A 26,264-nucleotide genomic window follows, 5' to 3' on the forward strand; every position below is an offset into this window, starting at 1 on the left:
TTGAAAGAAGGCCACAACTTCATCTGTGCGGCAGAAAACAAAATGGTCCATTTTCACCAGAACTGAAACGGACACTGAGTTTGAGATTTCCACCAGAAATGCCCGTTATCCCACCTTTCCCCAGCATCTTGGCTATGAGAGTGTTAACCACGGATGAGCTTTGTAGGACTGATATAGATTCCAGGAAAAACAGTTTTGCTGTGGTTTTTAAGCTTAGAAAAGACACGCCCCAAGCAGCAGTTCAGAGCCCTGGGGCCAGGGGCTCCTCTGGTGCCAACCAGCTCCTGGTCTCGGGACCCTTTCTTGTACACGGTCTGTGTACCGTGTACGCTAGCTCCCTCCAGGCTCATTTTTGAGATAATGATCAATATAATTCCACAAGCACATAATAGGAGTCCCATTCTGTGGCAGGATAGTAAGAAGGCAGGGGAATTCCTTCACAAGTGAATAAAGGAACTGAGGGAAAATAATTAAACAAGGTCAAACCGTTTGAGCAGGCTATAGCCAGCTAGTGAATCCCAGTTTCTGTCTTCCCCAAGCAAGGACTCTTGGGAGCGAGTGGGTTAAACACTCCAGACTGTTCGGGGGCAGACCCACCTCAGTCCCCCTAGAATGACATCCTCTAAAAAGCAAACCAACCAGAAAGGAACCCTGGCCTCTTGATGTGCACATCTTGATGAATCAACATACCGGAGGCCACACCTGGAGAGCTAGTGAATACCCTGCTGAGGCCTCCCCTGGAGGTTCTATAGGTTCCACCGGCCACAGGAAGATAAAGAGCCTCAGACAAAGGACCCTGGTGCCTCTCCCTGAGCACACCCACACTTTGTCACTCTGAAGCTTTTCTCCCAAAGCTTGGGGACCCCACGAGACTGGCAGCCAGGGGAGCAGCGGGCATTGGCGGTTTGTCCCAGGCTCAGCCTGCACCTGCCTCCAGGCCCCCTTGCTCTCTGACTCTCTCCTGTTGCTTCTTCTACCTGAGCTCTTCCTTGTCTCACTGTCCCAGCTTTAATAAACATAAACCTCCTGGACTCGTGTTGTCAGATCTTTCCTGCATGAAGTCAAGAACCCACACACTGCAAGCAGTCTGGGGCCTGGACCCGTCCGGTAGCAATCCCAGGGGTTGACATTGGGCGTTTATTGTGGTGAACCAGCTCCATGCGCCTGTAGTGACAGAATGGCAACTGAGGGACCTGCACTCATGCTGAGAAAGCAAAGCAGGTGCAGGGACCATGGCAACACAACCTGGAACAAGCAGCAGGGGAAGGGGGCTGGGGGCAGGAAGCCAGGCGGAGGCCTGGCCGCTTGGCGGGCCATGACCTCACAGGGACCAGATGGGCTCGGATGGCTGAGGCTCTGGGCCATGTTGGGGAGGCCCTGCTATTGTTCTTTCTCCTGGGCCAGAGGCAAGCTCCTGGGCCTGGGGACGCTGACTGAGGGGGCGGTTTGTCCTCCATCACGGCCACTGTTGGAGAGACTTCTCAGTGGGGTCCTATGTGCTGTGGGACCAGTAGCCGCAGAGCCAGGAGTTAGACCCCTTGCTCCGTCACCATCTGAACACTTCCTCCCCGTGCTGTGCGAGGCCTCCGGGCCTGCTGGCAGCCTGCGGGGGCCGACCCAACAAGGCACGGGCTTGCAGCCGGCACAGGTGACTCTGTCACTGCTCAGTAGAGTCCCGTCCACCACGGGAACCTTGGTGTGCCGACTTCCCACCCACAACCCTAGGTGTGGGCACAGCTGCTCAGTGAAAATGGATTCCCAGCCACTTCTGCTTCCTCCAGGAGTCCCTGATGGAGCCCCATCTGTCCCCCGAGGGGCCACCTCCAACAAGTAACCTCAAGGCTCCTCTGAGTCAAACTTCCCATAAAGCCTGAGGGTCTGTTGAGGTAAAAGAAGAAGAAAAAGAGAAGAAAGGAGCCAGCTGACTCCTCTGGGCCTGTAATTTCCAGCGCCTCGGGCAGCAGCGACCTCCAGGTATGTCTGGGAGGAGGGGATGGAAGTGACACTGGTCCTTGGACCAGAGGGTGTGCGGGAACCACAGGCACTGCCTGCCATGACATCGGTGGTTCTGCTCAGTCACTTCTGTGCTGCAGGGCTGCGGGGAGGGAGCCGTCAGGCGCCAGAAAGCATGGGAGCGAGCAGGTCAAGGGCAGGATTCAAGGGCAGAGGGAGGGGGGAGCGGAGTCCCCAAAGCCAGTGTGGAGCCTGGCTGTGGTTCTTACTCTCACTACCTCCTGGCCTCTCGGCCAACCCAGGGAGGCAGCCCCTCAGGGCTGACGCATCTGTGCCGGCACCCTCCTTGTCAGACAGGCCCTGAGCCCTTGGTTAGAGAGCAGGTGGGGGAGGGCTCGCTCGCTTCTCATTCCCACCACCTGTGTGTCTGTCTCGTGTCCAGACTTGCCCTCAGACCTAAAGGGAGCTACCAGGCAGACGACATCTTGACATTTTGGCACTAATTACACACGTGCGTATTCTACAAGCATGTGCCCCAGGACCTCCTGCTTAGTGAGGCAGAGGGCTCCCATGCGCGAACCGCTACGTGAGCTGTGCAAGCAACCTGCCTCTCTGAGCAAGTCCCAGGTGGGGAAACGGGGCCACACATCTCCCACCACCTACTCATCCTGTCCAGGGACCGTGTCAGTCACACAAGAAGACACAGCTGGGGACATTCACTTCGTGACCGCCTGCCCCTGGAACTGTGATGCATGTACTTAAGTGCAGAGTTGGATCTGGGCAGGTTTCCTCATTCCTTGTCCCCGGTCTTGAAGAAGCCAGGTCCACAGCGGGGTCATTCACTCCTGCCATGCAATGTCAGGGCTTGTCCAACGGCATAAAACCCAGTGGGACAGGCCAGCCCGGCCAAGAGGAGGGACCTGCACTCCCCGCGTTGCCTGGCGACGCAGTGAGAAGGGCCACTTAGCTGGTGCCCAGAGAATCCCAGGGATGGTGCTTTTGGTATGTTTTTGGTAGCGATGCTCTGGCCCCCCTCCACGCAGAGCCGTCAGGATTGGTTGAGGTCAGGGGAGGGCACGCCCCTCTTCTGCCAAAGTCCTGTGGGTGGCTTTGGGGTGCGTCTGGTTAAGGAGGAGTCAGGAGGCCCCAGGAGGCTGGGGTCGAAGATGCTTAATGTCTCTCTGAGGGCCACACCCAGGGCTTCCCGGAACATAGGCCACACATGGGACCGAAGTCTGGCTGCAGAGAAACCCCAGCTGGTTAGGGACGCACAGACACGACTGGAAGGGAAACAGGAGGCCGTGGAGGGCGTCGGGAGCTGGGCCCCCGCGGTGGCGCGCCTCATTTCTCTGGGCGAGGACAGGCGAGAGGGGAGCCACAGACCGAATCCTCGCAGGTCAACCCCACCACATACATGGTCACACTGCTCTACTGGGTCCGGCTCAGGGCATGGAGGAGCAGAGACAGCGGCTGCATCTCTGGTCCCTGAATGGCCAGAGGTCAAGGACAGCAGGACGCTGGGCTGACAAGACGCAGAATTCTTGTTGCCATCTCGTCTGCTATTCTACATTGAGTCCCCTCCCCTGTTGTCGGCGGTTCAGCGTCGGGCAGGCCCCACACGCCCTGCGCCTGGGCGGCCTATCAGGAACGCAGTGCCAGGAGCAGCTCGGGGATGCACAGCTCTCGGCTGCCTCCTAAAGCAGAAGACACGGCGCTTCTGGAGTCATCGTGCTGTGAGGGTGGCCATTGCTCAGAGCGGGAGGTCCCCAGGGGGACTTCTGTGTCTACCCCCAGGTCTCATGGGTCGGCCGGAGACACCTTGCTCTTTCTCCCCAGGCCCTGGTGAAAGTCGGCTTGTGGCTGCAATGCCTCGCTTGGTGCGTGAATCAGCTACCCAGGCGGACTAAGTTGGGAAGATCCTAAGGTACTCGGCTGCCCACGGTAGACAAACTACATCAGACGCGTCTGCCAAGGCTGAACCCATAAAGACTGCTTGACATCATTTCCGGTTACCATAATCCCTTCTTCTGGGGAGTCATTTACACTTTAGTATAAAAGACCTGGCAGAGCTCGACACCTTGCAGGGTGTGATAGCCTGCATTTTCCCAAATTGGCCCTGGTAGTATTTCTGGTCTCACACGCTCTCCCAGGAATTGACACTGAGGGACACAGTCCTCAGCACTAGCAGGCGAGGTCCCTGTCCCTCTGCCTTCCATGGGGCAGTCTCCAACGCAGCCTGAGCCACCAGAACGCAGTGGAGGTGACACCCTGTCACTTCTAAGGTCATAAAGGTGGGTGGCTTCCCCTGGCTCTTTCTTGTTGGGGACGCGCCCCCTTGAGACCCCCCTCCTATGGGGAAGCCTGGGCCACATGGAGAGGCACCTGTAGGTGCTCTGCCGACTTGGCTCTGGTCTCAGCCAACAGCAGCATCCGCCCTGGGACACCTGAGCAGCCAGCCTTCAGACGGCTCTGCCCCAGCCGGCTTGCCTGGTTTTAGGTGTCACTGCTTTAATGGACTCGTCTCATTAAGCATAGAACGCTGCCCGGGGGCGGGGAACGAGGTGGCGGGGGGGGGGGGGGGGGAGGCTGAGGCAGCACGCTAGTTTCCTGTTCTGGTGTGAGCCTCTCTCTTTGGGCTTCCCCATCCTTCCTCTTCATTTTCACTGTGGGGTCTTAAGGAAGCTTCCAGAAGGTGTGATGATGCCGATGACCCTCCTGCTTACCTGTTCCGTGCCCAGGCAGAGATGTTCTCTTGCTTCTCACGCATTTGTCGGCTGGCTCACTCACCCACCCACTGACGCCCCCGCTTGTTGGGTAAGGGGACATTCGTAAAGCAGGTGGGAACTCGCTGGCTGGCTGGGCGCCGAGGAGCGGCTGTGAGCTCACAGTGAGTCCGGGAGGAGAAAGGTGCCCTCCGCACAGAGCCGACAGCGCAGGCACAGCAAAGCCGTGGGTCTGGATTCTCGTTTAGTTTTGAGGTGGGGGGTCTGACCTCAGCCCCGCTGGGATCCAGACCCCGGTGAGGAAGGCTGGTAACACCGAGAATTGTGCTTCCTGAAGACCGGGGGCAAGAGTCGGGGGAGGGGGCAGATGCTCATTTCCTGGAAGCGGTCCTGGCCTGGCCCTGGGTCGCTCTCCTCCTGTCGCCTCCTGTCAGCAGCTGCCCTCCTGCTGCATCAGGACACACTGCTCCTGAGTGGGCACCCCAGTGCAGACACGCCCCTTCCCGCCCTCACCTGTGTTAGGAGACGCCACCATTAAAGCGCAGGTGGTCCACAGGGAGGTGACCCAGAGACAGTCAGTGCCTGCACAGGGCAGGTGCGCAAGGAGCTCAGTGCGTGCTCCTGCAAGAGGGGCCCAGTCTGCGGGACTCCCGGGCTAGGGTGCCGGGCCGGCAGGGACAGAGGCCGATGGGACAGAGGCTGATGGGACAAAGGAGGGAGAGGACAGAGGCGGATGTGACAGAGGCTGGTGGGAGAAAGGCAGAGGGGACAGAGGCTGATGGGACAGAGGCTGAGGGGACAGAGGCGGATGGGACAGAGGCTGAGGGGACAGAGGCTGATGGGAGAAAGGCAGAGGGGACAGAGGCTGATGGGACAGAGGCTGAGGGGACAGAGGCGGATGGGACAGAGGCTGAGGGGACAGAGGCTGAGGGGACAGAGGCTGGTGTGAACGACCCATGGCCAGAGAGGCTGAAGTCTCAGGCCCCCTTCTCAGGCCAGATCCCACAGGCACAGTCAGGAGTGCTTTTTCTAAAGAGGATCCCCCAACTTACATAAGCCTCAGGCCCCCCAAATCACATCTGCCAGTAGAGATGAATGTGCCTTTTAGAGAAAAAGCCACACAAAAATAGTGCCAGCTTGGAGACTGCCTGCCTCTCCAGGGGCTGCCCGGGCTACACACTGAGGGGCTGGCTCGTCGCTGGCCCAGCTTCCGGAACCCAGCGCCCTTCTTGTAGGAAATGCACTCAATTGGAAACACTCACCGTCTCTTAGGAAGTGACCTGCACTCCATCTTCACACCACACCTGCACACATGGGATACACGCCTGCGTGTACTGTGCCGTGACCCAGAGTGACTGAGGGTGGCCGTGGCCCCACAGACCTGCAGCCTGGCTGCATGGGCCTAGCAGCCGCTGAAGTGGGTCTGGAGCAGGTGATAGACACCATCAGCGCCACGCAGGCAGAAGCTCATCCCCAGGGGGCGCTGTGCGGGCGGGTGGTGAGGAGTGCTCTGGTTGATCTCAGCCCCCCATTTCCTGGCCACTCCTGACCCCCTGTGCCACCTCCCGATCTGCATAGCATCTCCCACAGACGGGGCGACCCTGATAGGACGGGGCTGCCCGTGAACTCCAGTGCCCACATCCTCTGGTGTTAGTGAGCATGGAAAGTGGTCCAAAATGGCCTCTGCTACGGGCCCCGACGGAGGGGGAAATCTTTCCAGGCACAGAAAGCACAACACTGGCACACAGTGTCCGAATTGCAGGGAGGTGGTGCTGCAGTGACGAGCATTAACAACCCCTCTGACCCTGGGAGGGAAAGGCACGCGGGGCCGATTTCAGCTTTGGTCTCTGTGAGGAGGCAGGGCTGCAGGAGGAGTGAGTGGGGACTGAGCATACTGAGCAAGGGGCCAAGTGCCTTGCAAACACCACACAGACCCCTGCAGGGCAGCCACATTCCCACCCAAGGGGAGGGAAGGTTGGGCGGGGAAGGGCAGGGTGGGCTGGCTGGCCTCACTCTCCTTTGTCCTCCCCTGACTGTCCCGAGCAGCAGTGCTGAGCTCAGGTGCCCATGCTCTGGAGAGTGACCAGGGCCATCCTGGGGCTTCCGGAGGGGACTGGGAGGAAACCAGGCTCATGACGCGGTCAGCTGCGCGGTGCTCAGGGTGACGGACTCGAGCTAGACTTTCGAGATTCAAACTCTGGCCCAGCCACTTGCTGCGATGCGGCCTTAGGCAAGTGGCTTAGCTTTTTGGTGCCTCAGTTTCCTCATCTGTGAGATGGGGATGACAGTATCGACCTCGCTGGGCTGTGGCTGTGAGAGCTATGTAGTCATTACACATGAACACACGCATGCCCGTGCTCTGTACATGCCGGAACCTCTCTCATCACCACGCCTGCAGGGCAGCTGGGGATCCGCAGATTGGCAGTCAGCCCGGAGGGGGACAGAGAAGCTCCCACCGACCTCGGTGGTGGCCAAGAGGGAGTCACGGCCCAGCGCTGCCTCCTGTCTGGTGCGCAGGAGCCGCTAACAGGAGAACATGCCCGCAGAGCCTCGTTGTCCTCACCCTCGTGGGTCTGGGAAGGTGGAGGAGAGAAACAGGGCAAATGGCTCACATTCCCTCCAGGGCCCCAAGGATTCCTGCTGCCTCGGGGGCAAGGAGCCTCCGGGGAACAGGGAGCAGAGCCAGGAAGCACTGTGGGTCATCGGTCCATTTTGAAAGTGTCTGTGAAAGTTCCGTTTCTTCTGCAAGCAAACACCCCCCTTGAGCCCTCCTTGTCTCTGGTCTCCCAGGCCTCAGCTGAGGGCAGGTGTATTGACTTAGGAAGGGAGGGAGAGAGGGAGACATTGAAGATTGCTGCCCTCGCCTCCCCCACCACGCCCACGCCCCCGCCTCCGCCCCCGCCCCCGCCCTGGACGGAGGTCTAACCCGCAACCTGGGTGTGTCCTCTGCCCGGGAATTCAACCTGCAACCTTCTGTGCTTGGGAGAGTGCTCCAACCACCTGAGCCTATACAGAGATTAGCTTAGTGTCTTAGGTAAGATGTGTTATCAAACCTGTAGTGCTTTGTAATTTCCGTAGACAGTTCTCTTTTCTTCCTGGTATTTTGCCAAAGCTGCTCATCGTGAAAGTTAAAATGATTTTGATTCTGAAACTGGAATTTTAATTGGAGAGCGACTGAACCACAGGGAGGGAAACCATTCTGTGTTTCCACAGGGTTTCTTCAGAGTGCTGGCTTTATGTCCTCGCCTGAAAGTGAGCATTCTCGCCAGCAAGCAGAGGATGGCTGGGAATTACATGGAACCCCTGTATCCGCTGGCGTTAGTTCTGACATGCATGGTGGGCGGGGCCAGGCTTCCTCCTGGGGAGCACCCGGGAAGCCGAGGTAACCAGCTGCCCAAGGACCTCCAGGCAGCGTCACCTCATGCAGCGGAGCCGTTCTGCACAGCCATCTCTGAGCATCAGTGAGAACACATGTAAAATAGTGCGTGTCGAGGCCATGTGCATCAGGCAGGAACTCGGGCTCCAACAGTTTTGTCTTTGAAAGGAAGGGGAGTTCACTGTAAATTATAAACCACCCTCAGAAACCGTCTCTGTTCTCAACTGGATCACATTGCTAATTCCTGTTTGTTCTGTTGTTTGACCTCCACATCCTGACAGCAGGGGGCAGCTCTGGATTCTGTGTGAGGGAGGAGGGGCGGGGCCCCGGGGCCACGTGCGGCCATGGGATGCTGCCTGCTGTTTGTGGGGTGCGGGGGAGATGCAGCAGAAACACAGATGGCAGAGCCAGCAGCCCCCCGAGCTCAGGCTGAGCTATTCCAAGAGCCTGTCCCAGCGGCGCGTCCTCTGATTTCCTGGGGGAGCAGCCATGGCCTCGGACTGGACACTGGGCTACAGAGGAGAGGTCACTGTGCGTGGGTTGTGAGCTTGATCCGCTCCCAGTCGGCATGCCCCTGAGCTGGGCAGCCTTTTCACACGCGCGGGTGACGGTGGCTGGCTCGGCAGAGCCACGCCCTTCCTTTGAGAAGTGCTGCCCAGCTTAGGGGCATGCCGACTGGGAACGGGCAACCTGAGGAGGGCAATGCAAGGGTTGAAGGTGGGGACGCTCCTGGGGACTCACCGGGTCTCGGCGGGGCCCTCCCTGGCTCAGTGGGGGGTCTCTGCTGTCAAGTACAGCAAAGCCCTGGCCGGTTGGGCTCCGTGGATAGATCATTGGCCCTCAGACTAAAGGGTTCCAGGTTCAGTTCCGAGATACACATCAGAACAGAACATAGACAGTGAGACATGCCCCAGTTGCAGGCTCGATCCCTGGCCCCAGTTAGGCCTCATGCAGGAGGCAGCCAATCTATGTGTCTCTCTCACATCAATGTTTCTCTCTCTTCCCATTCCTTCCACTCTTTAAAAATCAGTGAGGAAGAATACTCTCTGGTGAGGGTTAACACACACACACACACACACACACACACACACACACACACACACACGTGGAGAGGACCCTGGGTGCTAGTCTGTGTACCGGTGCCTCCTGGGACCTTGGATTAGGAACAATGACCAAGTCCCATTGCCACCCATTCATTCCCATTGTGCAACTTGACAAACCGGACACTTAGGAGGGACTTTCCATTCACAAGAGGCTGGTGGGAGGTTTGGAGTCTGGGTAGGACCCAGGAGGCAGAGGTGAAGCCTGCATGGAAAGGGGGCCAGCTGCTTCCAGGGGTGATGCTCAGCTCCTTCGGGCACAATCAGGCGCGTGTCCAGAGCGACTCATGCCATCGAGAAAGAGCCCCAGGGTGGAGGCAGGCTGCCGGCACAGCCCTGGCCTCCAGCAGGCGCCTGGCACGCGGCCTGAATGGAACTAAACTGAGATGACAACAGCCAAGGTAGAAGCCCACTTGCTGTCCACACCCGTCCACCGTCTCCCTCACCTTTGATGCGGTTCCCGACAGACAGGTTACATGATGCACCTGTGCTCCCTCAGATCCCGGCTCGCTAGGCTCAGACGGTGCCACCTTGTCCTGGGACAGCCCTGGGACAGGCGGCCCTTAACCTGGCACCGCCCTTCAGAAGCACTGTGCACGCAGGAAAGGCCCAGCAAGTGTTTCCTGTGAGGAGAGGCCCCAGCTCAACACGGCCTCTGCCTCTACAGACCCTCCCCACGCCTGCCCGCAGTTCCTCTCCTCCTTCCTCTCTCTGTGGTTGATGCTGCTTGAGTGAGTACTCACCAGCCAACCCCATGTCCTCCGAGCTCCACCACAGGCTCCTGGGCCGGGAGGGCCACCTTCTCCGTCTGCTTCTGTGAGCCCATTTTACAGAGGAGAGAGTAGAGGCCCAGGGACATTGGAAACGTGCTCACAGGAAGTGTCAGAGCCTTGCTCCGCCCCCAGGGGCAATGCCATGCCCACTCCAGCTATGAGGAGGGTGGACTGGAGACTTCGACAGGAGCCCGGCCACTGACCAGGAGCCCGGGACCCAGGGGCAGAGCCTGGCTTAGGCTCCTCATTCCTGGTTCGCTGCTGTTCCCAGGACAAGGCTGCCTGGCCAACCAGGGAACAGGGCATGACCAGTCCCTGCTGCGCTTCCCGAAATCCGGCAGCTCCGGCGACTGTTGAATCTGCCTGAGTCACATCCATACTGCCGATTGCCACCTTTTAATGAGGTGAGATACACATGGGAACAGAATGCAGACAGCAAGACGGGCTGGGGACCGTCCTGAATGAAGTGGCCTGTGGCGTCAGACAGTTCATCAGGGGCGCTCCCCACACCCCAGGGCTATGCACACTGGAAAAAACCAACGGCCCGAGAACTCTGTGTCCTGGGAAATTGCAGAGGACATAAATAGTCGGCCTGGAGGATCGGTATTGGAAATAAATAGCCTCGTTTTAAATACAGAAAATCTGGTTTGTTCCCACTCGCATCTGCTGCCTTTTTTCTGCCACTACATATCGTATTCAAGGTGCGGACAGCAGGATTAAATGGGGTGGGGAGGGTGGGGAGGGCACTAAGAAAGAAACTGGCGAGCCTCCAGCCAGGAGGCCAAGGGGCGGCTGCCTTGGGATGCCAGCAGCTCCCTAGCCGACCAGCGCTGTGATCTGCACAGCACTTACCTGTCCACTCACCTTCAAGAGCGACCTGCCAGTTCCAGCAAAGCCTCACCGCACAGAACCCGTGGCCCATGGGCTCGGCCACCACCAGGGGGCAGTGTCCTCCGCACTGCTGGCCAGGAGGGCACGAAGGTGTGGTTCTCTCCCACCCTGGCTCCTGGAGCCAGTGTGCGTTCTCTCCAGGCACTCTGAGCTGACATGCTGCCCCAGTAGCTGCTGTTATTTGTATGTTGGGGATGAAAGACAGCAGATGCTTCTCTGTGGCTGGAGACGCGTAAGTGGGACATCTTCAAGAGGCTGCTTCTGTGGGTGGGCAGCCCAAGGCCTTTGATGGTGCCCAGCTAGTGGGACCCGTGTGGACCCATGGGGAGGGCCAAGGACATGCGATGGCTCCCTGCAAAGCTGCCTGAGACTCAAGGGCAACTCAGCCACATGCCAATCAGGAGGCAGGTCACTTGTCGTTCCCTGATGTGAAGGACAGCAATGCCAACAGAGACAGCAATGTGGCGGGCAGATTACCTTAGTCCTCAAACTGTGGTTACAGTGGACTTCGAGCAGCTTAGCTGAAATCGGTTTCTCCAAGTCTCTGCCTCTGACCTCTGTCTGTGTGCCCTTCCTAGTCTCTCTCTGCCTTTCGCCCTGTCTCTTTGTGTGTGTCTTGCTTTGACTCTCTGTCTTTGTCCCTGTTTTTCTCTCTCTCAGTCACGTGCGCGTGTGCGCGCACACACACACACTCACACGCACACACCCTCCCCATCGCTGGCTAAGCATCCTGTGTTTCAGTGTTACCTGAGTTGGGAGGTCTCAGTGAGGAGCAATCAGCTCCTTTCCCCATCCTGGCACCACCGAGTCAGGGTCTACACAGGGTTACTCTGGGAAGGTTGCTCCCGCCTCCCCGACAGTTCCCGCTCCCTAGTTTCAATTCCCCTTTCAGCTTTCTTTCCCCTTAAAGATGATTCTTCCTGACTCAGTACAATGCTCCAATGAAACAAAGGTCCTTCTATAAGACCCAGCGCAGAGAGCACGCCCCACCCCCACCCACATCCTGGAGGCGCAGGCAGGGGAACCCCCAGGGACAGCAGCCTGCCTCCCCGAAGCCTGCAAACTCAGCCATGACCACTCGCCACCCCCTCACTCCTGGCTTCCCTTTCTTCGAACGGCACCACCACCCACAGGACGCTAGGCCCCTGGAGAGTCTACGGACTGTAACTTGGCTCAGGAGTAAAGGATTTGGGGGAGGATGGCCAAGAGCTGGGTCTGTTCTTGTGTGAGTCCCAGAGACTCGAGATCCCCCCACCCTCACCTGAGCCTCCTGCACGCAGGGGCGGGAGGACAGGATGGGGCAGCGGTGGAATGTTGGCTGATGTGGGCGGCCGCGTGCCCACCTCAGAGCTCGGGCAGGAGGCCTGAGATGTTCGCAGCCTTCCTGGGTGTGTCACATCCCCAGGGATGTGATGACTCAGCGGCGGGGGGGGGGGGGGGGGGGGGTGGGTGGGTGTCGGGAGGGGGCGCCACAGACTTTGTCTTCACTTTCTCCTAGTTGCGCTGTGAGCCCTGCGATGGGACAGCTGTGTCGGGCCACACTCTCGGCCTCCCCGCTGGCATACTGCCACAGGCCGGAGCTGGGGGAGCCTGGACACGCGCTGGCCCCTCTTGAGGGGGACACTTAAAGAGCGAGCTCTCAGGGCAGCTGGGTTATGCTTGCTCTCTTTTCTAATCTCCGTGTTCTCCCGCCTTCATCCAGAACCCGATGCTGCCCAGTGTCTGCGCTGCGTGGCCTCGGGCAGGCCCTGCCTTCGGGAGCAGGGACTTACTTGAGAGGCGAGATTTAGAATCACGGTGATCACCACAAATGGCACATGGATGACTGACCAGCGGCAAGGCTGAAGGAACCCAATGTGCAGTCCTTAGGCGTCAGCAACTTTACCTGCTAACGTGAGGGTCCGATTCACTGGGGTTGGCGCCCTATGGCTTTGCGGACAAATCTATCTCCTGTTGTAGACCTGGGAGCTGAGAGTTGGTTTTGCGTTCTTACACCGCTGAGAAAGCCCTCGAACAATAGCAGGTCACGAGTGCGAGGATTACGCGAAACTCAGACGTCAGTCCCTGGCTGTTTCCACACTGTGATGACGGCATGGGGCGGGGGGGGGGGGGGTGGCGGGCGGGGGCAGAGATGGCAGGCCCACACCGGCCCCTGCAGAGACGTGTGCTGACGCCGGGACCAGGTGGCCGCCACGGTCCATTTCAGCCCCACAATCCCTACTCTGTGATTACAGAACCAGTAGCCACATGGCAGTCTTCTTTCAAGAAAATGCAGACGGGGCCTATGCCAGTGAGCTCACAGCCCTGTGGGCACCCGATCCCACAAAAGGAGACAGGACGCAGGAGAAGGGGCCTGGTACCGAGGACACACCTGCATCTGGATTTCGGTGCTGAGGCTGCGCACCAGGGCGGGTGAGAATGGCCGTGTGCGGGGGAACATCCCAGATGGCAACGCGCAGGGTCTGATGGGACCCGAGGGGCAGGTGAGGAGCCGTGGGCGCAGGTGCAGCGGCCCAGCCAGTGGGCGGGGGCGGGTCCTTGAGAGCCGTCGGAATGGCTGTCACATCCTCCCAGGCTCCTGACGTTTCAGGTTGCTGCCTTAGGGCGCAGTTCTCACTCGGATACGCACAGAAATCCGCGCACCAAGGACAGCGCTCCGTGGCTCAGGGAACACCCCCGAGGGATGCGCCTGGAATAGGTCTCCTCATTTATTTCTGCGTCACAGCGCAAGGCGCCTCCACTGAACCTCGTGGCTTTTCCTCTGTGTCTCCCATGCTATCCAGGCCTCGGCCATTAATGCGTCCTGGAGCTGGGGGCCAGGGCTGGGCTCCCTTCAGGTCCAGGAAATACCAAGTGTGTGAGGCTTACTGCTCAGCGCCACTGCCCTCTGCTTGGCCAGTGCCTGTGGCCAGCGCCTCCGGGCCTGGCGGCTCTTCCCGACGCCGATGAAACTGGAGGCATTGTCAGCGCCACGCGCACTTCCACAGCCTCCTTTAGAAGTCAGAAGTGAGGTGGGCGCAATCTTTGAGAGCAGGTGATGCCTGCAAGTGACCAGGAAGTGTAATGGCACCGGGCTCCGAGCTCTTGCTGCACCCTGTCAGGCACACGGAGGGGTCAGGGGTGTGATCCCAGCTGTGCTCTCACTGCGAGGGCAGCCCCCACCCCCCCCCCCCCCCCCCCCCGCTGAGGGCCCATCTGCACAGATACCCTTTCTAGGCTGGCTTGGAACTCAAAACACACTTCCCATAGACACATATCATAGACGAATAGAGAGCAGTAGTTGGAGATCGACTTTGACCACCCACGGGCTGGGGGCTCTGACCCCAGCGATGCTGGCCGAAAACACGCATGGCTGACGGGCTGTCTGACCAGCTGTCTGACTTGCTGTCTGACAGGTGTGGGCACAGGAACGGTCGCTGGAGCAGCAGTGTGTGGTCCGCATGAAGCCCTGTCCATGGACGGATCCCTGCGTTAATTAGCTCGTTTAATTTCCACCATGACTTCGGGAAACAGGATTGCTGTCAACCTCATTTTACAGACAAGGAAACAGACACAAAGCATTGAATGTTCATTAAGTTCATGCTGCATTTCAGCAGTGAGGCCATTGCTGAAAGGCAGGGGCAGCCGCTGCGAAGACCCCGTTCATCACCAGATTTGAGTATGATTCCAAGTCCATTGAACTCCTGGCTGTCACTTATGCTAAAACAACACATCCGGTCTGAACAGTGTAGGACGGGGCCTACACTCACTCCCACTTTGCTGTAATGGAAGGGCCCTGACCAGGGTCCTCAGAGATGGTTAGCATTGGAAGAACCCGATCGAGAATGCACCCCCACGTGGCTCCGTGAGGCTTTCACGTCATTCTCCACATGTGTGTCAGGGAGATTTGGAAACATGTTCTCACTGTAAAAGCTGGTGTGCGTGCCACACCCCGAGCCATGGCCAGGCTACGCACCAGGAGAGCGACCACCCGGTCCAAATGGGCTCAGTCTGCTCACGCCACGCACACGACACGATGCAGTACGGCACAGACAGCTCACAAGTATCCTGTTTGCCATGAATGTAAAGACCGCATGCATGTCCCACGGGAAATGTTACTCCACTGTGTTTTGCTTTCACGGGACCGGCCAGGCCTGGGTGACCCAGATGGACAGGAAGGAGCCCCTTCCTCTCAGAGGATAGACTTCCTGTGGGAAGCTCACACGTTTGAAATCACTCCATGGACACCTGTGAATACTTAGGCCATGACAATGTTTCTTCCTGTGAAGTCCATTCCCTCCATCAGCCCCTGCCGCCTCCAATGGCCAGAAGGGTTGGGCGCGGGATTGCACCAGGAGTGTAAATCAGTGAGTGGCCCTGGGGGCCCACCTGACCTTCGGCTCCATCTCCAGAGCAGCTCACGGGGACAAACACCTGCGTCCATTCCTGCTGACTGTGTAGGAGGTGCTTTAGGAAATGGTGTGAAGGATTACCAACAGGCCTGCGTCTGGTCCCGCTGTGCTGCCTCTGGGCGGGAGTCCGACCATGAGGGGTAAGGACCCTCCCAGACAAGTCCAGTTCCCTAAGCTCCGGCCCTGCTTTCACAGCAGGTCTGACTACAGTGGGAGTAGTGTTCCTAGAACATTCTGAGCTCAAACTCAGGGTGCACCTCCAACAGCAGCTCTGGGAAGGGGCCTCTTCGGCCAGCCCAGCCCAGCCACATCCCCTCCTCCACGGTAGCCCCGAGTGAACGGCAGCAGTCAGTACAGGGATGGTGGACAGAGGGCTGAGCGCCGTGGGGCTGTGACCCCCGGGAGGAAGGGAGAGGGCCGAGCGCCGAGCGCCGTGGGGCTCTGACCCCCGGGAGGAGGTGGGGAGGCCGGCAGTAGCAGGGGCTGCAGGAAATGGAGCGGTGCTCAGAGCACGGGAGACGCGAGGTCCGGGCCAGGGCGCAGCAGAGCCTGTTCTCACGCTCTTCCCGCCGGCCACTGTCCACAGACGCTGCCTGCCTGTGTGCCGAGCAGCCGGTGGAGGCGCGGGCCCCGCGGAAGCGAGCAGAGGCCGTGTAACCTCACCACTGCTGACCTCCACGGGGCAGGCTGCCCGGCCAAGCAGGTCGTCGGATCCGACCACATTCCCAAGTAGCTTTCATCTCTGGACTAGTTAGGTTACAGTCAGCCCAGGGGCTGCATCTATCCCAAAGCAAATATTAAATAAAACCGTTTCAAGCCACTTTCTCAGCTCCTGATACTTCAGGCTGCGCTCCACCAGCATCATCTCAAGGTCACTGCCCCACCCGACCTCCGCCACCAGCTCAGAGGAGCTGGGCAGACCAGGTGTGTCTATCTGGGGAAGAGACGCACTTCTCAAATGACCCCACACAGTCTGCTTGCCCCAGGGTACAAGTCGCTGCCTGCTGCTGGCGTGTCTGAGTACTGGTACTCATGTTGGATGATGCATACGCCCGCGTGCCCGCCGTGGCCATAGTGGTATGGATGTCTCCTGGTTCAGTCCAAACGTTGAAAGACTTAGTCTCATTGTTAGAAACTCAGGGGCCCACGTTTCCTTGCTGCTCCACTATTCCTCGTGTGCAGGACGATGATGAAATAACAAAACAAACAGCAGCAACAGTCTCTGTCCCACTAGCAGCAAAGACGCCTCCAGAAAAGCGTGGAAACCCACCTCCCGGCCCACATGCCGATGCGCCAGGGGCTCTGCAGCTGACACCTGCATGAAAGCGCAAACCCCTAACAGGGTCCGCAGAGCTCACCAAAACCTCTCGTAACGTCTCCATTTTAGCTTCTGGCTAACCCACTTCAGCAAACCTTACAACAGCGGTAGGACCCTATTAAGCAGTCTTTAATCTCATATTAAAATCAAAATTCAATGTATCTGCATAACATTTGACCAGAAGAATAAAAGAAACATACACATTTTGCTTGTCAAAATCAGTGTGTGGCCACCACGGGTCAGGGAGGCCAGGGGCCCGTGAGACACGCAGTCTGGGCCACAGCCCGTGTCCGGACAGCACCCGTAAACCAGGTGAGGTCTTCCCACAGGCCAACCTGGGTGGAGGGATGGAGACTCCTGGCAGCCACACGCCACCCACTGCTTCTCTCCTTCATCCTCCAACCTCCCGAAACATTCTGTATGCTTATGATACTTGTTGGGAAACAAAATGAATCAACAGGGTGTTTTGCTGCCAACAAGCCTGGGCGGCAGAGGCGCCTCCTGCTGCTCTGGGAGTTTCCACTCCGGAGTAGCCCCTCTGAGCAGAGCAAGTAGGCCCTGCGCACTCACTCCCAGCGCATTTCTCCTCCCGCCTCCCGCCCTCCTTTTAAAAGTATTCTCACCAGGGAATATTTTTCCCATTTTTTAGAGAGAGTGGAAGGGAAGGAGGGAGGGGAGATGAGAAAGAGAGAGAACATCGATGTGAGAGAGATACATAGATTGGTTGCCTCCCACATGTAACCCGACCAGGGCAGGGGATTGAACCTGCAACCCAGGGACTGTCCTTGACTGGGAATTGAACCTGAGACCCTTCAGTGCACAGGTCGACGCTCTAACCGCTGAGCCACCGGCCAGGGCACCCACCACCCTCCTTTTTTTTTTTTAAGGGAGTGTCTGGAAAGGAAACATTAAGTCACAGGATAGAAACAGGCAACCTCTGCAGTTTACCTTCCCATTACTAGCAAAGGAGCCAGACCTCTCAGGGCTCCCAGCCTCAGAAATCTCAGCATCCCGTCCAGGACCGCCCAGGGAACGACACTGAGTCGATGAGGCAGCCACATCAGCTGCCAATGGTGGTGGACTCAGGGAGGGGTGTGGGGGGCAGTTGATTGGAGGGGCTTGGGGTACTTCCTGAGGTGCTGGGTGGCCTGTCTTGATGGGGCTAAACGGTACTTGCATTTATCACACACATGAAATGGTGTCCTTACAACTGTGCCTTCTATTGCAACCCGCTTATATCTCAACTAGTGCACGTTGAAAGGAAATTAATCGGAAGAAATACTTTAATATCGCTATTCGCCCTTTCTCTATAATAGAAGTGTCAACCAAATTCACAATCGACAATGACAGATTGAAACATACCCGTGATGTTGGTGCCAGCGAGAACTTTATATGTATGGCGCATGAGTGAGTCAACTTAGCCTTTTATAGATATAGAATAAACTTGCTTAATTAGACCTGCTTTCTGATGTAGCTAAACTTTTTTCAGCCCAGTGAAGCACCCCAACTTCTCTTTCAGGTAATTGTCAGCAACACAGCAGTAAATACCAACATGAAGCAGATTATTATTGTAGATCACACAGGGAGAACAAAAGGTAAAATATTTAACTGCAGCAGTGTCTGACTATATTCTGAGCAGTGAGAAAACCTGAAGTCATTTTCAAGGTCCACTATTTCTTACTTCTTTTCAGTTGGGTCAAGTTTCTAAACTTTTTAAATCTCTGTTTTCCAGCTAATGAAAAGAAAATAGGATTCCACCAAGTCCCCTATCTACCTACTCCAGGACTTCTGTGAGGATCAAATGAGATGAGGCGCATGTAAGCTTCACAGACATTTGGTTACAGAGTAAAATGTTTCCACCTGGTTATAAAGCAAGTCATGTTCCTGGGCTGAAGAAACTGCAAGGAGGCTAGTTGCTAGGGAGAGAAAGCTGGGCGTTGCTACGTGATATCATTACCTGGCACCTACAGGGACCATTTCTGGGCTGGCTATGGGGTCTTGGCAGTGGTGGCTGAGATTTGATGGGCTGTCACTCTGGGGTGATGGTGGGGCCTGTGTCCCACTTGGGGGAAGCCGAGTGTTGCCTTGTCGGCCACGTCTGCGCTGCTGTTTCTCTGTAGTAGCAAGTGTGCGTCACGGCAGCTCCTGCATTGAGTGTCTGCCCCCTGGTGGTCAGTGTGCACCATAGTGACTGGTCAGTGGGAAGGACACTTAGCATATTAGCCATTTATATATAGATTATAGTAAAACTAGAGGCCAAGCCCTGGAACGTCACACTTTAGTGTTTTCAGCGACTTTACGATGGGAAGCTGTCTCTGGTGACAGCTTGTGGACCGCACCATGCGGGGGAGGGGGAGAGGGGGAAGGTTACAGGGAGCAGGGGAAAGACGATTTCTGCACCTGATGACAGCCAGAGCCCCCTCGGCTCAGACCAGCATGGTGGCCGCGTGGTCCCTGAGGGTGGGTGAGCAGCATGTGAGCCACACCTCAGCCCAGCTGGTGCACAGGTTCCAGGTTCACATCTGGATTTATGGAAAGACAATTGTCCAGAACTTGAGCAATGTGACTCCCTAAGGCCTTTCCCTTAACCTCGGTGACCACTGGTGGATGACCTAACCCCACTGGGCTCAGCTGCCACGTGTCAGTCACAGTCATCACCGGGAATGCTGTTAGGAGGGGCTACACTCTGAAGCCTGAACCCCCACTGGAATGGTGTTCAGTGGGGCCTTTGGCGGTGGGGTGACATCCCAACAAGGAGGTGCGGAGACCAGGGCGTGCCTCTCCCCACCAAGTGAGGACCAGGAAGAGACCCCTTGCCAGGCACCGCCTCACCACACCTCAACCTGGACCATCAGCCTCCAGAGCTGTGAGAATCGGTAAGTTGCTCAGGCACCTGTCTGCGATGCTGTCACAGCATCAATCTGTTATACACGCCTGAGGGGGAGGGTAAGTGAGGAAATTGCACAGTGCTCGGCACGGAGCCTGGCCGCGCAGGTCGGGGAGGGCCTCTGAGCGGGCGGGTCACACGTGCTGAGAGCAGAGCCCCTCACTCCGCAGCCTCGCTGTTGAACAGTGCACACAGCTGGGTCCTCTCATGCCAGAGGAAACCAGGGGTAGGAAATGTCCCACGAGGCAAGGATCCGGGACAGCAGCTCACATGGATCCGCTCCTTTCAGAAGCGTTAACTGGTTAATTCTTTTTTTAAAATTTATTTTATTTTATTTTTTTAAAATAAATCTTTATTGTTCAGATTATTGCAATTGTTCCTCTTTTTTCCTCCATAGCTCCCCTCCACCCGGTTCTCACCCCACCCTCTGCCCTTACCCCCCACCCCACTGTCCTCATCCATAGGTGTACGATTTTTGTCCAGTCTCTTCCTGCACCCGCCACACCCCTTTCCCCCCGAGAATTATCAGTCCTCTCCCTTTCTATGCCCCTACTTCTATTATACTCACCAGATTATTCCGTTCATCAGATTTTTTATTCACTTGATTTTTAGATTCACTTGTTGATAGATATGTATTTGTTGTTCATAATTTTTATCTTTACCTTTTTCTTCTTCCTCTTCTTTAAGAATACCTTTCAGCATTTCATATAATACTGGTTTGGCGGTGATGAACTCTTTTAGCTTTTTCTTATCTGTGGAGCTCTTTATCTGCCCTTCAATTCTGCTGGGTAGACTAATCTTGGTTGTAGATTCTTGCTATTCATCACTTTGACTATTTCTTGCCACTCCCGTCTGGCCTGCATAGTTTCTGTTGAGAAATCAGCTGACAATCATATGGGTGCTCCCTTGTAGGTAACTAACTATTTTTCTCTTGCTGCTTTCAAGATTCTCTTTGTCTTTTGCTCTTGGCATTTTAATTATGATGTGTCTTGGTGTGGTCCTCTTTGGATTCATTTGTTTGTGGTTCTATGCGCTTCCTGGACTTGTACGTCTATTTCTTTTACCAGGTGGGGTAAGTTTTCTGTCATTATTTCTTCAAATAGGTTTTCAGTATCTTGCTCTCTCTCTTCTTCTGGCATCCCCGTAATTCGGATGTTGGTACGCTTGAAGTTGTCCCAGAGGCTCCTTACACTATCTTCATATTTTTGGGTTCTTTTTTCTTTTTGCTTTTCCAGTTGGGGTGTTTTTTGCTTCTTTGTATTTCAAATCTTTGACTTGATTCTTGCGATCCTCTAGTCTGCTGTTGGATCTCTGTATATTATTTTTCATTTCAGTCAGTGTATCCTTAATTTCTAGTTGGTCCTTTTTCATATCCTCGAGGGTCTCGCTAAATTTATCGGCCTTTTCTAGAAAATTCTTGAAAAACCTTATAACCGTGGTATTGAACTCTATATCCAGTTATTTGCTTTCCTCCATTTCTGTCATTTGTGACCTGTTTCTTTGTCTCCGCATTTTGGCTGCTTCCCTGAGTTGATAGAGTGGCTTTGTGTGCTAGGTGTCCTATAGGGCCCAGTGGCTCAGCCTCCCCAGTTACCTGAGGTGGACACTCTTGGTGCACCCCTTTGTGAGCTGTGTGCACAGTCTTGTGGTTAAGCCTTGATTGTTGTTGGTATCACTGGGAGGAATTGACCTCCAGGCCATCTGGCTGTGAGGATCAGCTGTGTCTATGATGGGAGAACTTCTGTGCTGGAGACACCCTTATGAGGCAAGACTTGCTTCCGTGGGGCTTTGGTGCTCACTGAGTCTGCCCCCTAAGTGTGTCCCTTATGGATCTGAGGAGTTGTAATCTGGATGGTCCCACTCTGACCCCTGGGTACAATGGCTCTTGGATCTCCAAGGAGGTGCTAATTTAGCCTCTGCCTGAGGCCACTCAGCAGGAGCTACGGAGAGATCTGCAGATTCCTCTTCTTTGTTTGGGTTTTGGAGGTGTCCAGATGAGGCCCAGCTGTGAAGCAATGCAAGCTGCTGCGGAGTATTGGGCCTTCTTTTGGATGTTCTGGGTCTCATTGACTCAGCTGTAGGTAAGTTTAAAATTCAAAGGACCAGGCCATTCATATGCAAAAGCCTCTGCGCTCAGCTTGGATGGGGCTTAGTCTCAGGGCAGAGCAATCAGCAATGGCTTCGTGGGGCCGGATCTCAGGGCGGAGCAAACACTGATGGCTTCCCATCAGCCCTGCCCTAAGAGGCCCCTGGTTCTCAGTGTCCCACAGTAATCACTGCAAGCACTTCTGAGAGAAAGCCGCCCTCAAGTTTCGCCCGCTGCCAGACAGTTCAGTTTCTCCCCGTATGAGTCTGGGTCCCCAGAGTCTTACCTGGAACTGGAGTTCAGAGCAGTCAGAAGCTTTTGTTTCTCTCCTGATTGAGAAAGCCAGCCGCATACTCAGTTGCCAGCTCTCTCCACGCGCACGCCTCTGTACCTCTGCCTTCCACAGCTCCTGTAAGTCTCAGTGTGCTTTTCTCTTTCCTTCTAGTTGTAGAATTTCCACTCAGCCAGCCTTCCTGTGGTTCTGGATGATGTCTGTTTTGTCTTTTAGTTGTAGTTTTGAAATTGTTGTGTGAGGCAGCAGTTTAGGTGTTTACCTATGCCGCCATCTTGGTTTCTCCGAACTGGTTACTTCTTTCCCAACGCTGCCCACCTTGGGGCAGAAGAGGCACTCGGCCTCTTGGAGAGAGTCAGAAACCTGTGCACAGCCCAGTGTCCCCAGAGTCACCTCGCATACAATGTGCCTCCCAGGACAGCATCCCTGCCTGCGAGCAAAAGAGCTTGGGTCCTGGGAAGCCCCACACCTGCCCCATCTCCCTCCACCACCTGACGCCCCACCAGTATGTTGTAATTTAGCAGAACCTCAGAAGCTGGAGCCGGCTTTATAGTTAAAGTGAAAGGAAATGCTATCAGCCACCACCAGAGGCAGTGGCAACTACAGTGACCATATGACCACAGCAACCACAGTAACCACAGCAACCATGGCAACCTCAGCAACCACGACAGCCATGGCACTCATGGAACCACTTGACCACAGCGACCACACGACCCCGCTCCTCGGCGGCTCACCTTCGTACAGCCAGTCACTGAGGCCGTTGTAGATGACGTCCTCCTTCCCTGTGGAGACCACGCGGATGGCCTGCTTCCCGACGTGAGCGCAATAGTAGATGTTGTTCTCAAAGATGAATATCTGGTTTGGGAAGACAAAACACAGCATTAACCCAGGAGGTGACCATAGGGAGGCTGCCCTTAAAAAGCCTGAACCAGTGTGTGGTTTACGGTTTCCTGGGCATTTATCTGGCAAGACAGGTCGTCTCAGGACCCGTGGGCTCAAGACCCGTGGGCTCACCCGCAGCAGAAAGAACCTGTGTTTCTGGTGAATCGGGGACTCGAACTTCCCACAGAAGGCGACATAGCCCACCCGCCATCCTCATTCTCCAGGACAGGCAGCCTGTCGCCTGAGACTTAGGTACATTGACATCAAAGCGCATCGACTGTTTTAGCAGTCACATTTCCCTAACATTAACTGGGTCTGAGAAAGGAAACCTGGGATTTACCCACTTCATACTCAGTAGCACTGGCTTAGTGGCGCCGGCTCTGTGCACAGTGATCGATGAGGTGAGATGCGACCTGCTTGCATTCTACCTAAAATCTGGTGAGAAAGAAGAACTGAAGGAAAACGTTCCTGTGGGGATAGGGGGGCCCTGGGAACATAACACAGGGCTCCCAGGCTTAGGCCAAAGGAAAGATAAGGATCCCTGAGAAAGAGACTGAGAAAACTTTACTGTGGAAAAATACACATGACACAAAATTTATCATCTTAACTGTAAGTTCCCCATTCGGTGCTGTCGGGTGCATCCACATTGCTGCCTGGCCACCAGCACTGTCTCAGACCTTGTCATCATCCCCAGATGAAACCCTGTCCCCAGGTAACACCAACCCTGTCCCCTCCAGCTCCTGGGCCCCCCACCCGCTTCCTATCACCGTGGCTCTGGTGGCTGGGGACCTGTGTGAGTAGAGCGCACAGCGCTGTCGTCTCATGGCTGCCCTGCTCCCCACGTCCTCAGGGCCTCCGTGGTGGAGCAGGTGTCAGAGTTCCCAGTGATTTTAAGCTGGGACCTGCATGAGCAGCAGGCTGGAGAGAGGGGCTGGGAAGGTAGATCCCACAGAAGAAAGTGCTGGAGAGAAAAGCAGAGGCAGGCATGGGCGTGGGCATGGGCACTGCAGGGACTGGATGGACGCTCCCTGGGATGCCCATCAGGGCATGAAGGGGGCCTGAGGGGAAGGCAGAGCGGTGGCAGCGGCTCTTGGGGTGTCTGTTCCAGGGAGCAGGGCTTAGGAGGGTGCATGTGGGGGAGACACGAGTCTTCCAAAGGGAAGCCTGTGGGGAGGAGCCAGTGGGGAGGAAGACCATGGGGAGAAGGCCTGTGGGGAGGAGCCCATGGGAGGAGCCCGTGGGGAGAAGTCTGTGGGGAGGAGTCTGTGGGGAGGAGCTCATGGGGAGGAGCCCGTGGGGAGGAGTCTGTGGGGAGAAGCCCATGGGGAGGAGCCCGTGGAGGGAGGACCCCACAGGAGTCGGTCCCTGTCATCAGACGCCCAGCAGCCTGGAGAGACAGACTGCTGCTCACTGCCCACTGGCCACTGCCTGCCGCCTGCCGCCCACTGCCCACTGGCTGCCACCCACTGCCTGCTGCCCACTGCCTGCCGCCCACTGCCTGCTGCCCACTGCCCGCTGCCCACTGCTTGCCGCCCACTGCTTGCCGCCCACTGGCTGCCACCCACTGCCTGCCGCCCACTGCCTGCTGCCCACTGCCCACTGCCCACTGCTTGCCACCCACTGCCTGCCACCCACTGCCTGCCACCCATTGCCCGCTGCCCACTGCCCGCTGCCCACTGCCCGCTGCCCACTGCCCACTGCCCACTGGCTGCCGCCCACTGCCCGCTGCCCACTGCCTGCTGCCCACTGGCTGCTGCCCACTGCCCACTGCCCACTGCCTGCCACCCACTGCCCACTGCCCGCTGCCTGTGGGGTGAGCTGATATCTGGGTGATGAGGCAGTCTTTCTCAACAGAGACCTCTGGGGCAGCCGGGGGACAGTGCTCCCGCTGCAGAGTTGGGGTGACGGGAAGACAGTTCTGAGCCTGGGCCAGCCCAAACTCTCGGGGGCGGGAGGGCAGGCTCCTTCAGGGCTCTCGGATTCTGACGCACATTAGAGGGACCTGGGAGCTCTGAAGCATCCCATGCCAGCCGTCAGCCTGCCCGATGACCAGCGTCTAGGGGAGACCCCCCCACCGCAGTGATTCCAATGTGCAACCAAATGTAGGAACCAGTGGCCCCGGGAAGCCGGACCCCCTGGCGCTCCTCAATGGATTGGGAGGCTGGACATGTGTTCTCTGCAGCATCCACAGGGGTTGCCGCACTTCCTGCCCCTGCCCTCTGCCCACGGCTACTGCGGTGCCAGCACTGTCACTGCACAAGCCTGAGAGCAGCACTCACACCAACTTTTGTTTAAAAAAAAATAAAAGATTTTTTTATTGAGTTTTTAGAGAGGGAGGAGGGGAAAGGGAGAAAGACAGAAATATTGACGTGAGAGCAGAACATAGATCAGCCACCTCCTGCACTCTGCCCACTATGCGTGGAGCCTGCAACCCAGGCATGTGCCCTGACCACCATTCGGGGCCCAAGATGACGCCCAACCAATTGAGCCACACTTGCCAGGGCTCAAACCAGCATTTTAAAATAAATCCTACAACAAACATCGTCAGGTTCATGAAGAGACCACTGAGCGAGGGCGTTCTGTGCTGCGGGAACAGGGGCACTGGCCCTTTAACTGATAATGCAGGGCAGGCGGTCCCCGCATTCTGAAGGGACCACAGGCGCTCGCTCTGCTCGGGCTCCACAGAAGTGGCCTTTCTTACGGGTCTGCGTAAGGCCAGGAGTGTTACCGAGCCTGAACTTCTTTTATGTGTTCTAAGCCTGTCATTCATTTGAGTCAAATGAGGCGGCAGCCACTTGATATCCCAAGAAAGTAAAACGCTGACAGGCATGAAACCGCTTCCACCGTGGCGCTCTCCTCCTGGAGGACACGAAGAGCAGGCATTACAAGGCAGGCACGTTGCCTTGACGCCGTTTTCCCTTTTCCTCTTGACATGCAGTTAAGATGTCAGAACAAAAGGTGCTGGAGGCCGTCGAGTTTTGTCTGTGGCTACACACGCCAAGCACGGGAGGGTGGAAGCCCTGGTGCTGGACCGTGGCAAGCTCGGACACTGGGGCGAGCGGCTGGGTTTTCACTTTTATCCTCTGCTCTGCTCAGGTGTACAGCATGCAAGCGGACTATCTGTTCCCCATTCCTGTGGGAGCGTCTCGCCTTCCCAGGTGTGCAGGTGAGGCTGCATCAGCCCAGGCACCGCCCCTCCCCTGTCCCACCAACCGAGAATGTGGGGACAGCAGCTCCTCCCCTGCAGTGAGCTTCTTGTATTTTTATTGCATTTATTGGGGTGACATTGTTAATAGAATTAAATCGGTTTCAGGTGTATAAATCTATAACACATCCTATGTATATTGTTTCATGTGTTCTCCACCCCAAGTCAAGGCTCCTTCCATCACCACTTATCCCCCTTACCCTCTTCCACCTCCCCCACCATCCTCTCCCTCTGGTAATCACCATACTGCTGTCTGTGTCTATGAGTTTTTTATTTATTTACTAGAGGTCTGGTACATGAAATTCGTGCACTGGGGGGGGGGGGGGGGGGGGAGGCCCTCAGCCCGGCCTGTGCCCTCTCACAGTCCTGGACCCCTTGTTCCTTACC

The 26,264-nt window shown here is 56.5% G+C and overlaps 1 protein-coding gene across 7 annotated transcripts in view; it reads right to left on the reverse strand.

Annotated features, from left to right (window-relative positions):
* Positions 1-26,264, reverse strand: part of DPP6 (dipeptidyl peptidase like 6) — a 684,077-nt gene that overhangs the window by 56,092 nt on the left and 601,721 nt on the right. For all 7 annotated transcript variants that reach the window (XM_080664796.1, XM_080664799.1, XM_080664800.1 and 4 more), the window contains exon 8: positions 22,525-22,645. In XM_080664796.1, coding sequence (XP_080520922.1) covers positions 22,525-22,645 — 121 coding nt within the window. The remainder of the gene's footprint in view (positions 1-22,524; positions 22,646-26,264) is intronic.

This window comes from Plecotus auritus (assembly GCF_963455305.1).
Source record: "Plecotus auritus genome assembly, chromosome: 4".
In the NCBI taxonomy this organism is placed as follows: Eukaryota; Metazoa; Chordata; class Mammalia; order Chiroptera; family Vespertilionidae; genus Plecotus; species Plecotus auritus.